The sequence below is a fragment of the Bubalus bubalis genome, chromosome 16 (genome assembly GCF_019923935.1).
Source record: "Bubalus bubalis isolate 160015118507 breed Murrah chromosome 16, NDDB_SH_1, whole genome shotgun sequence".
In the NCBI taxonomy this organism is placed as follows: domain Eukaryota; kingdom Metazoa; phylum Chordata; class Mammalia; order Artiodactyla; family Bovidae; genus Bubalus; species Bubalus bubalis.
The window spans coordinates 31035269-31047886 of NC_059172.1; the positions used below are offsets into that span (position 1 = coordinate 31035269).

The 12618-nt window shown below is 47.8% G+C and overlaps 1 protein-coding gene across 4 annotated transcripts; it reads left to right on the plus strand.

Annotated features, from left to right (window-relative positions):
- Positions 1–310: 310 nt before the first annotated feature.
- Positions 311–11377, plus strand: KCNE3 (potassium voltage-gated channel subfamily E regulatory subunit 3). Of its 4 annotated transcripts, none has more exons than XM_044929375.2 (4): positions 311–499; positions 1947–2041; positions 9051–9268; positions 10552–11377. In XM_044929375.2, the coding sequence occupies exon 4, from the start codon at positions 10589–10591 to the stop codon at positions 10886–10888; it is 300 nt and encodes a 99-aa protein (XP_044785310.1). In that variant the 5' UTR covers positions 311–499; positions 1947–2041; positions 9051–9268; positions 10552–10588; the 3' UTR covers positions 10889–11377. The 4 variants fall into 4 exon arrangements, with proteins under 4 accessions (XP_044785310.1, XP_044785311.1, XP_006073363.1 ...); XM_044929376.2 differs by having other exon boundaries at positions 1950–2041; XM_006073301.4 differs by lacking the exon at positions 9051–9268.
- The last annotated feature ends 1241 nt before the right edge of the window (positions 11378–12618 follow it).

Genomic DNA, 12618 nt, shown 5'->3' on the forward strand with positions numbered 1-12618 from the left:
CATGCAAGAATTGTACCCATTTTACTGCGAGGAAGCCGCGGCTCAGTGAGGAGCAGTGACTTGTCCACCACCACACAATCACGGAGTCGGATTCCACCAGCACCCGGCTCTCCGCCTCCTCAGACCCGGCAAGCTGACGCGAAGCAAGAAAACAGTCGATCTCTGGTCCAGGAAGCAGGCGCTGCAGGGGACGGAAGGGTCGGAACCCATAGAGCTGTGGGGCCAAGCAGCTGGGCGGAGGTGCCCAAAGCCAGCTCGGGGAGGAGAAGTGGGTGGGTTAGGGGCCGGGCGGGGCCGGCGGTGGGGACGCCCGGGGGAAGGGAAAGGGCAGCAGAGCGCTGGTCCGAGCGCGAAGCAGAGGGGGCGCAGGCAGTGCTGGGCGCGGACTGCGAGCAGAGGGGCTGGCGGAGAGCCTTGGGGCGCAGTGAGGGGCACCCGCGAGCCCAGGGCGAAGAGTCCAACAAACAGACTGCGCTCCTGTGGCCTTACATATGGGCAGGTAAGACGCACTCGCAGGGTCGGGAAGGCCGATCCGGAGCCGTGGATAGAAATGAGCGATCCGACTTCCTCCCTGGAGGCCGGCGACCCGACCTTGGGGGCGGCTCGGGTACAGACCCCTCCTCTCCAGGAACCCAGCCACAGGGATCCCGGGGCGCACATGGCGAGGCTGGGCCCCTGGCACGCCTTGCCCGGAAATCTGGGATTTTGGATCGGCATTCACTGGCCCCGGGAGGGCGGCACCAAAGCTCCTACATCCACAGATGTGCGAGGGAACACCTGCGGCTCTGCCGCTAGCGCACTCGCGCGTCTTCTCGCCGGGCGGGAGCCGCTTGCTCTGCGAGTGGACTTGCCAGTTTGCCACTTCGTTGTGTCTCTCATCCTAGGCGCCCAAGTCCCGGGAAAAGCCTTGGGGCCCCCTTAGCCATATTCTAGCTCTAGTAACATAGGTCTAGGCTGGGGTCAGGAGACTTGCGTTCTAGTTTACAGGTGTGTAAAGCTGTGCCAATCGCCCACCTACCTGCTGCTCTACGCTCTGTGCCTTCTCCTCTTGGGTCACCACCTGTAAGATTGGCCTCCCAGTCTTGCTGCCCATGTACTCCGAATGGCCTGTGGGGAAGGGGGACTGGAGCTGGGAGTCTCTGCTATAGAAAGTACAGGAGTTCAGACCCTTTTGTGAGGGCTCATGGAGCAGTATCTCCTCCTATCCCCTCTCCCCACTTATCAACAGTTTGCCTATGGGGAAACTGAGGTCCAGAGAGGAGATGGCTTGCCCAGGGTCACAGACAGAAGTAGAACTCAAGTCTCCTCACTCCTGGCTCAGGGCTGACTCCACTTCAACAAGTTGTTGTTGTTCAGTCACTAAGTCGTGTCCAACTCTTTTGCAACCTCATAGACTGGAGCCTGCCAGGCTCCTCTGTCTGTGGGATTTTCCAGGCAAGAATACTGGAGTGAAGAATACCCCATATCCTTCTCCAGGGGAATCTTCCCTAACCAGGTATTGAACCTGTGTCTCCTGCAGTGCCAGGCAGACTCTTTACTACTGAGTCACCAGGGAAGCCCCTTCAGCCACAAGAGTGCATTGTAGATGTATTAACTGCTCCTTATCTTCTGGTATCCAACCAGTTGTTGGCTTTAAGTCGGGGAGAGCCATACTGGAAGCAAGGAAACTGCTTTCAGATTTTCTTGATTCCTTGAGATGATAGCAAACAACCTTCTTCATTCCTTTCTCACTCCCCACTTTGCAAAGCATATTTCTACCTATAAACTGAATAGGTGAATGCTCCAAATTCCTACTAAGAGGGTAGTGAGACAAGAAAGCCCATCTTACTGATGGGGAGAATGAGGTCCAGAGTGAAGAAATGACTTAACCAAGACACATGGCTAGACACACCTACAAAACAGGACAGGTCTCTTGATTCCAATTCCATTATGTTCTCTATCACCAGCAGGACTACAGGATAGTATCCCTAAATAAAGAGAGACTACAGGGCTGATCAGAAAGGATGAGAAACAAGAAAGATACTCTTTATTTCTGAAAGAGGTAAGTGTATCTGAGAATCAAGAATAACGAAGAACCTCCTGGCTTCCTCTGAGGGTAAGAGAAGGAAGGGAGGGGAGAGGAGACAGAGTTGGCTGTTCTTGGTAAAACAGGGGGGCAGGGTTGGGGGAGGTAGATAGGGAAACAGAAAAGGAAACAATGTGACCAGCTGCCCAGTAATTCTCTCTAATGTTTATATGATATGTTGCAATTTGTTTGTTTTCTAAATATTTATTTATTTGACTGTACCAGGTCTTAGTCACAGCAAGTGGGAACTCTTAGTTTTGACATGTGGGATCTAGTTCCCCTATCAGGTATCCATCTGGGGCTATCTGCATTGAAAGTGTTTTGAAAAAACACTTGCATTGGACAAAGTGCATTGGAAGTCTTAGCCACTGGATCACCAGGGAAGTCCCTGCAATTTCTAAAACACTTTCCCTCCATGGTCTCTCTCCAAATTGCCATGTGAGGCAAGTTGGGGGGTGGGTAATTATCCCTATCTCATAGATGAGATTCAGAGGAAATAAATGCAGTGCTCAAGGTCACACAGCCAAGCAGACAGCCGAGATTGGAACCATGAAAGGCGCACTTGAAAGGCAAGATTAGAGGCTGGGAGACTGGGATTTGGACTGTGTGTGTGCAGCAGGTGGGTGTATGTAGCCACACCCTGGGTAGGTACACAGGGAAGAGGCTTCCAAAGCCGCTGCTGGTGTTCCAGGCCAAGAATGTTTGCCCTTTGGATTGAATGGGGTTCAGGTGCAGGGAAATCTGTGCTTCTAAAGGCGGCTTAGAATGCCTCCCCCGACCTCACTTCCCCACCTGACCAAGATGGTGTCTTTTCTTTGAGCTTCCCCTTCCCATGACCAAAAGGAATCTATTTCGGCCTGCCTTTGAAGTTGCTTTGTAAGTGCTTTCATGAATGCGTATTTGTGTGTGCAGGAGGGACTAGTCTAGTAAGAAGAGGTATTTATCCATCTGTTCTTGAGTGCCTACTATAAAGAAACGTATGAGGCACAGGTCCCTCCCCTCACCCCTCCCAGCTCATAGTTTAGTATATATATCTATATCTATTTATATTTATATAGATATACACACCCAATACCAGTATAGTATAGTGCTCTAATAGGATTTTATGCAAAGCCCTTCAGGAACAGACAAGAGGAAAAGACTTAACTGGCTAGAGAGTGGAGAAGATGTCTCAGGAGAGGGTCTACCAAGGTGACATTGGAGCTGGGTCTTGAAGGCTGTGTGGGAGTTTGCCAGGCAGATAAAAAGAGGATGGGCATTTCTGCCTTAGCAAACAGTGTGAGCAAAAGCAAGAGGGGGCAAAATGCAAGGACTGTTTGGAGAATGGCCTGTAGCTCAGTATCATGGGGCATGGGCAGTGGTGAGAGCTGTGGTGAGATGAGGCTGGAGGCAGGGTCATATCTAAGGGAGCTTGAATGATAATCAGCAGAGGTTAGACTGTCTTATAGAGAACAGAGAACTTATAGTGAAAAGATACAGAGATAACTGTTTTTGGTCCCAGTTCCTAGGCTGTGAGACCTTGAGCAAGTGACTTCCTCTCGGCGGTGTGGTGGGGTGGGGTGGGGGGAGGAAGTGTATGGTTTTTCCCCCTGGTTGAATGAGGGGGGTACAACAATGACATGATTATTAAGATCCCTTCCAGCTCAGATTCTATTTCTTTGTCTCCTTCTAACTATATGTTAAGCTTCCTGTCACACCAGCCCATGGTGATGATAAGACCACCAGGCGGGCCAGAGGCAAAATCTGCAGTCCCAGGAGTTATCTTTGGATTCCCTACCTGCTTTATGTGTCCCCTTTCCCGTGCCTTTCTACCACACTTTCAAGCACTTCAGACACTCTTTCTTGAAGAATAGCTGGAACAGAGCAGTAGGGAAACCAAAAGAACCAAAAGTGGAGTTTTACTTTTCCCCAGAGAAACCTGAAAGAAAACCTCACTAAGATACACAGTTTATCCTTCAGGTCACAGCTTTATGCCTCCACTCCCAAGAAACAGGTCAGGCAAACTGAAGTCAAGAACACTTTGGGTGAATCTGTTAATGTGCAGGAAAGAGTAGCACCAGGGTGTGGAGGAAGAGGGTGCACTTGGTTTGTATGGGGGAGCAGAAGTACATCTGGAGCAGAAAGGACCATGGGAGACAAGACTGTAAAGGAAGGTTAAGTGTTAGTCACTCAGTTGTGTCTGACTCTTTGTGACACCATGGACTGTAGCCCGCCAGGCTCCTCTGTCCATGGAATTCTCCAGGCAAGAATACTGGAGTGGATAGTTATTCCCTTCTCCAGGGGATCTTTCCGACCCAGGGATCGAACCTTGGTCTCTTCCATTGCAGACAGATTCTTTACCATCTGAGCTACCAGGGAAGGTTAACTCCTCCCAAAGTCACCAACTTCTGCCTTTATTGGATCCTCAGTTACAACTGGTGAGAGGGACTTCTCTTGTGGTCCAGTGGTTAAGACTCCATGCTTTAATGCAGGGGGTGCAGGTTCTATCCCTGGTAGGGTCACCAAGATCCCACATGCCAGGTGGTATGGCCAAAAAGAAAAGATTTGTGAGAGTCTGTAGTGCAGGAAAAAGCAGTAGTGGTGGACTTACAGGAGATGATGCCCCAGGACACGAGGAGCCTGTGTTTGGTGGGAAATAACAGCTCAGATGCCAGAAGACATTGCCATTTGTAGTGGAAAGAGCACCTAAACAGCACCCCAAAGACATGGGTTCTCATCTGAGCTCTCCCATTTACTAACCATGTCATTTTGGACAAGTCACTTCCCCTGTCTGACCTTTAGTTTTCTCAGCTACAAAATGGAAGGACTGACTGAGAATCTAGATTCTAAATGGTCTTTAAAATCTCTTTTCAGTCACTGTTCATCTTCCTTCCTGATTATCTCCTGTGTCAAGTCAAGGACTTTCAGGGCAGGAGCTCTGTCTCCCCAATCTGAACAGCTTCATAATCAGTTATTATCTTGAAGAGGGAAGCCAAGGAGCTCAGAAAGAGGAACAAAATTCCCCATGTTGCCAATCGCCAATCCCTGCCTTGGGAGCTGGAGGCAGGTCATAGAGAACCAAGCTGTCCCTTTAAGAGCTTGTACACAGGCCCTCCCTCCCACCTCAACCCAGCTTCTAAAGACATGCATCTGTGTCTCTTTTGTGCCCTCCATCAGAACCACAAATATCCAACCAATTTGTCCAGAGAGGAGCTGGAAGAACATCTGAGGAATGAATGGTTTTGTGAACCTTTACTTTCCTCATTGAACCCCACCTCAGAGCCCACCCTGTCCTCCATCCTTTCCCCCTAACCCCACTTTCTAACACAGAGTCTGTCTCTTCCAGGCTAGATCTCACTGGCAGGTGAGCTATAAAGAGGAAAAATGAACAAGTTTGGCTTTCAGTTTATCTGGGCTGGAATATTAAATGTAACAGTCCTGAGACTCTGAAGAATCTTAACCTTGGAGGAAAAAGTCTGCAGTCTTCTCTATCTTGTCATCTGTGGGACTCTAGAGAGCCCCCCAAATCCTCTCCCACCAGCCTACCCAGTCTCCCAAATATCACAGTGTGGTTTTATGGTATCTTCATGGGATGTTAGAGCTGATCAGGACCTTACAGGATCACACAGTAAAACCCCTTCATTTTACAGACACACAGGAGCTGGGGCCCAGAAAAGGGAAGTCACATACCCAAAGTCACACAGGTAGCAGCTGAACCAAGACAGCTCTTTGGTTTTCATTTCTTTCACTGCAAAATGAGGGAGGTTAGACTAGATGGACTCTGAGGGCCCTGCCAGCCTCTGCTCTGCACAAATAAAACCACCACCACATCTGTGGAGTGTCTAGAGCCATGCACTCCCTCATTTTCTCCTTTAATTTTTGCAACAAAGCAATGCTACAGTGTTGATGTCATGCCTGTGTTTATACCCAGTCTATCCAAATAGGTGGATTGGTAACATGGTTTTTTCCTATGTAAAACAGCAACCCAATTTTGGCTGCCATTCTGCTACTCACCTCATTTCCTTGGGTCTCACATCCTTTCAGCCTTTTAGAGACTCCTAATGAGATGTCCGTACTCAGGGAAAGGGAATGTTTTAATTTCATTTATTTATTAGACTGCATCAGGTCTTCGTTGTGGCACTAGGGATCTCTTTTGTGTCATGGAGGCTCTTTCATTGCGGCACATGGACTCTCTAGTTGTGGCACACAGGCTCAGTTGTCACATCAAGTGGGCTTAGTTGCTCTGAGGCATGTGGGATCTTAGTTCCCCAACCAGGGATTGAACCCACATCCCTTGCATTGCAGGGTGGATTCTTAAACACCGGACCAGGGAAGTCCCAAAAGGGGATGTTTTAGACTGCACTGTTAGCTGATCCCTGAGCAGCAGCTCATGTGTTGAACTGAGGTTTCTCATGAAGTCATCCAGTTGAGACATTGTGAACCTGGTGTTGGGGGACAGCAATCAGGGGTCCCTTGGCCATGGCACAGTTCCCTTAACTACAACCCTAGGCTGGCCTGATCCCGCTGCTGCAGGAAGGGGAGGGGAAGTAGGAGGGAGTGATCACCCACAGTAAAGTTATTGCACAATTCTTGGGGCTTGGCCTTAGGCGATCCACCCTGATTCTGGGGGGGTTTTTCCTGTGTGTCTAGTTCCTTCCTTTTCTGTCCCCCAGCCCCACCCCCCAGATCTGGGCCTTCCCAGCTTCCAAAGTCCATGTGTTGCAGGAAAGGGGACCCCTTCCAGGGCCTGAAACTGGACTCTTGTCTAACACTCAGAAATGAATTGTCCGAGGAGATACATCTGCTGACAAAGCAAGAGATTTTATTGGGAAAGGGCACCCGGGTGGAGAGCAGAAGGGTAAAGGAACCCGGAACAGCTCTGTCACGTGGCTTGCAGTCTCAGGTTTTATGGTGATGGGATTAGTTTCCGGGTTGTCTTTAGCCAATCATTCTGACTCAGAGTCCTTCCTGGTGGTGCATGCCTTGTTCAGCCAATGTGGATACCAGAGAGAAGGATTCTGGGAGGTGGTCGGACATGTGGTGTCTCCTTTTGACCTTTCCCGAACTCTTCCTGTTGGTGGAGGCTTATTAGTTCCGTGTTCATTACCAGGATCTCCTATCCTAAAACAACTCATGCAAATGGTTACTATGGTGCCTGGCCAGGGTGGGTGGTTCCAGTCAGTGTGCTTCCCCTAACACATGCTGAGACCTCAGATGTGTCCAGGGACATCCTGAAGAGGCTGCAGAGCTAAGGAGCCTTGGGGCACCCACGGGGAGATTCCTGGAGCTGACGAAGAACCAGTGAATTTGCCTGCTGTTCCATGAGCCTTCCCGGGGGAGGTTGAACTGCCCTGTCAGTTCAAACCCCCTCACAAAGATATCCAAGAGAAGTGGTGACAGTATCTGCCCTGGGAAGGAAACCTGGGCCACTGGGAACAGAGAGACTGCGTTTTCACTGTGCATACTGCTTCCGTTTTTCATTGTGTGTATGTATTTACTTCACAAAAACAACAAGTAGATTTTCATTTTAATGAAAGCCATGGTCTTTTTTTTTAATTAAAATGTGTTTTAAAAATCCTCTTCACCATAATAAATGTATATGCTCCAGCAAGCCTGAAGAGGGGGCAGAGCAGAGATAATAATCTTCTTCTTTCTAATTAACGAAATTTTTAATGTGGTTAAAAAAAAGCAATGTAAATGTTATCATCTCAACCATTTTTAATAGCACATCTCAGTAGTGTTCATTGTTATACAACAGACCTCTAGATCTTTTTCATCTTGCAAAACGGAAACTCTACCCATTGAACCACAATTCCTGGTGATAATCTTTTTTGATAGATGAGGAAACTGAAGCGCAAACAGGGCAAGAAACTTATTTTACTCAAAGTGAGCTCTTCTAGCATTTATGCTATCTGTCTGTTGTCTGCCTATAAAACTAACTGAGGCCCCTTCTTCCTGCAACCATTACACTAGCCATCCCCTCCTTCAAGTGCCCCTCACATCCTCCATCTGTCCCTGCCCCGACCTTGTCATCCCCTCCAGCTCAGCTCAGGTCTCAGCATCTTAAACCTAGACTATTTCACTTGTCACGTGGCTCCCTGCCTCCATTCTTGCCCCTTTCACTCTGTACTCCGCATGGCAGCCAGAGAGTCCTTTCCAAGTACAGATCTGATCATGTAACCCCACCTTTAAAATGTCATTCTGTGGTTCTTCTCCACCTACATGATAAAGTTCCAACTCTGCAGTCTGGTACTCAAGGCCCTCCCTGATCTGGTTTGGACCAGCATCTCCATCCCACATCTTATCCTTCCAGGCATATTACACTCTTTTTGCTACTTTCCATTCTTCAAAACATGCTTTCTTGTTGTCATGCCTCTGTCCATCTGTTTCCTCCCCTTGCCTCCTCTACTTCCAAAATACTCTTCAAGGTCCAGGTCAAATTCTTCCATTGCTGTGAACACTTTCCAAGCACCGATCAAAATTCATCCCTCCTTCCTTTAAGCCCCAGGACCTCCTAGGTTGTCTCCTGCATTAAGAACTGGCAATGTGCCCTAAGTGTAGGGACTGGCTTCCTGGAACTCCCAGGATGAGCCTCCCAAGAGTGAGCCCCATTAGTGATGACTGGCCAGATGATTCATTGAGCCATTTGTTTCATTGTGCTGCTCCTGCTTTCCATTAGCCCATATGAGGAAAGGCAAAGGCACAAATTTCTTGCCTGATAAGTGGGATAGTACATGAGATCCTATGCCTCCTGGATCTTAACTCTTCCCCTCCTCCATCCAGACAAGGTTGTCCAAGCTCTAAATGGCAGAGGGCCCCAAACGCCTTGCACAAAATGTGAGCCAGTCCTGGGTTACTGCTGTATTACTTAGATTCTTCCCCCCCAACATCTACATTCATAGCATTATTCATGAATATTTATTATGAACATAACTAACTGTCAACTTTTCTGGAGAAAAGACCTTATGGTTAATAGTCAAGTGTGTTAACTTTGATTGGTTGACAGCACTACCTTAGGTAAAAGAGTTGGAACCAGTTCAGTGAACACTGAGTGCTTGGCCCGTGAAAAATCCGAAGTGGCCATTTTTACTGGAGACCACCAAGGGAAGGAGAGCTAAGGTAGTCCTCTCACTGTGGAAGACAGCATAGCCTTGCTGACCAGGAGCATGTGGCTGCTGATAACCCTTATCAGTAACAAGAGGACAGCCTCACATTGCCTCACATGTAAGTGCTGGGGCAAAGGAAAGGCTGTGATGATAAAGCTTGTGAATTATGGTGGGAGTGCACAAAGGCTTCCTGAAGGAAGTGAGTGTGGAGCCTTGTTTAAAACGAATGACACGTGTTTTTTCAGAGACTAGGATGCAAGGCTGTCTTTGGCGGTTTTTCTAAGCTGTAGACTAAGGATATCTGAGCCACGTACGTGTACACACAGTGATGTTGTTTTGGAAGGCAGAGTAGTGGAAGTGGCAGGTGTCTTTTTTCTCTGAGGTAGGTAAAACCCCAAACCAGACTGAGTGCTCCTTTCACTCCACTCCCCCCAGGCCCAGTGCCTGCAATGGTTTCAGCCCCTCCCTGCCTCCCCAGCCACCTGTTTTCCAACAGAATTTCCCCTCAATAGCTATGAATACCTAGAGTGGGACCTAGGATGCTTTAGCAGTCAAAAGACCCAGTGTCTGCTTCTCGAGGCAGGGGGAAATCTAAGCCATCCCCAAACATCTTCTACATGGCGTCTGTGAAGCATAAAAAAGAACTGAGCTGTGGTAGAGTTCTGAGGCATATCTTCTTACTGTGCTACATGGTCCTGCCCAGAGCTGGCATGGAGGCTGCAGGAGCTCTGAGCTAGTCATCAAAGAGCAGGGCTCTGTCTCGGCTCTACCTCCAATATTCTCTGTGATCATGGACAAGCCACCTGGTTTCTCTGGGCCTCAGATTCCCTGTGTGTAAAATGGAAAGAATTATAGTGTTAAATAATTCCTAAGGTCCTTCTAGCCTAAAGCTCAGTGATTTATAGAGTCCCCAGAAAAGGATAGATCAGCATGGTTATGGTGCTCAAGGAAGACTTCCTTCCACAGGCGTTTATTGAGCACCTACTGAGTGCTGTCATGAGTGCTCATATATAGCAGTGAATAAAACAGACATAGTGGGACTTCCCTGGTGGTCCAGTGGCTAAGAGTCCATGCTCCCAATGCAAGGGGTGTGGGTTCAGTCTAGGGAACTAGATCCCACAAGCTGCAAGCATGAGTTCACATGCCACAACTAAAGATCCCACGTGCCACAATGAAGGCCCAGCAGAATCAAATAAATAATATTTTTTAAAACAACAACAAAAAAACAAAACAGACATAGTCCCTAACTTCCTCGGGCTTGCGGTCTAGTGGAGAAGATAGGTAAACAAGTAGTTAGAGTAAACTGTGAGGCTGGGATTTTAGCTGGGATCTGAAGAAATGGTAGGGTCATTCAAGCTTTAAGTAACAGAAACCATCTTGTCTCTTTTCTGTTACTGCCAGAACATCCTGCAATCCTTCCCCCACCTTCCCTGTTGCTATGGAGACCACCAATGGGGCTGAGACCTGGCATGAGAGCCTGCACGCTGTGCTGAAGGCTTTAAATGCCACTCTTCACAGCAACTTGCTCTGCCGGCCAGGGCCAGACAACCTGACTGAGGAGAAGCGGGCCAGCCTGCCTGGCCGCAATGATAACTCCTACATGTACATCCTCTTCGTCATGTTCCTCTTTGCTGCTACTGTGGGCAGTCTCATCCTCGGATACACCCGCTCCCGCAAAGTGGACAAGCGCAGTGACCCCTATCATGTGTACATCAAGAACCGTGTGTCTATGCTCTGATGCTAAGAGGCCGGGGATGGCAGAAGATCAAGATACCCAAGGATTATCTTCTGGGGCCTCCAGAACTCATCTATGGGCCATATCCAGCCTGTGTGTCCTTATCTGTAAGATTAACAAGAAACAGTGCTATGGGAGGTCATTGTCAGGGTGGGAAGAGAAGATCTGGCGGACCTGGGCCTTGTGGATAAGGATTTTTTTCCAGCAAAGATAGACTTTCTAGCCTTTGGGAGCCCTATGAACAAATACATACACACAGCAACATATAATAAAAAATGAGTGGCCTAGTGGCCAGAGTGTTGGGGTATAGGGGTTCAAGGAAGGAGAACAGGAAGTCATAGCAAGGAGAAATGAGATAGGAAAATACCCTGTTCAGTTCAGTTCAGTCGTTCAGTCGTGTCCGACTCTTTGTAACCCCATGAATTGCAGCACGCCAGGCCTCCCTGTCCATCACCAACTCCCGGAGTTCACTCAAACTCAGGTCCATAGAGTCAGTGATGCCATCCAGACATCTCATCCTCTGTCATCCCCTTCTCCTCCTGCCCCCAATCCCTCCCAGCATCAGAGTCTTTTCCAATGAGTCAACTCTTTGCATGAGGTGCCAAAGTACTGGCATTTCAGCTTTAGCATCAATCCTTCCAAAGAACACCCAGGACTGATCTCCTTTAGGATGGACTGGTTGGATCTCCTTGCAGTCCAAGGGACGCTCAAGAGTCTTCTCCAACACCACAGTTCAGAAGCATCAATTCTTTGGCACTCAGCTGTCTTCACAGTCCAACTCTCAAATCCATACATGACTACTGGAAAAACCATAGCCTTGACTAGACAGACCTTTGTTGGCAAAGTAATGTCTCTGCTTTTGAAAATACCCTGAGGACACAGTTTTTTGATGTTATGGTGATGACCATATCACAGATAGGAAATCGAAGTTATGTTGCTTTTTCATAGTTGTTCACATTTTATGTTTTTCAGCCCATTCAACATTTGTGATGTTACCCCCCTGTGAGGGAAGCAGAGCAAATGCTCTTCTGCCCATTTGGGCCAGAGTGGTGCCATGACTGGAACCCAGGATCTCTGGTCTCTTTGCCTAGTGCTTTGCAAAACTGTGCTACCTAAGAGTGGATCTAGGCCTGAAATTTACATAATTCTAGGGAGTCCTCCTTAAGAAGAGTAATTTTCAAATATCTTATTTTTGCAAATATTCCAAAAACATATCAGCATATTAATACATTGTTAGGTCCCCTCCTAAGACCTTAATAAGGAGCCATGTGAGTACAGAACCCTAAATGTCTAGCCTCATGGTTCCTGTACCCTTCCAGCCATGTCCCCCTGTCCTTCCCAGTCCCATCGCCAGTCCTGGGGACTTCACTACCTCTAAGGCAGCTTCTAACATTTTGATTGAATTCTGTGAGAAATTTTCTGATACCAAGTTGAAATCTTACTTCTAGAAAATTATTATTACACCTAGAAGATATCATATTAAAAGAAGCAGGTACTTGATTCAGTGGAAAGAGAACCAGCCCTGATTCTACTACCAGTGTGGTGTATGATCTGGCTAGACACTTTTCTGACTCTTGTCCTTCTTCAGAACCATGAAATAGAAGGAAAATTGAAATAGTTGAAAGTCTCTAAGTGCTTGATTAGATCTGACATTCTAGGTTTCATGTACATTGATTTGAATCATATAAAACTGCTGTGCTTGTAGATTAAAAAACAGCTGAATATCAGTAGTT

What these genes read in the sequence shown, in the direction of transcription:
- KCNE3 (XM_044929375.2), top strand. Translation starts at nt 10,589, where the DNA reads ATGGAGACCACCAATGGGGCTGAGACCTGGCATGAGAGCCTGCACGCT.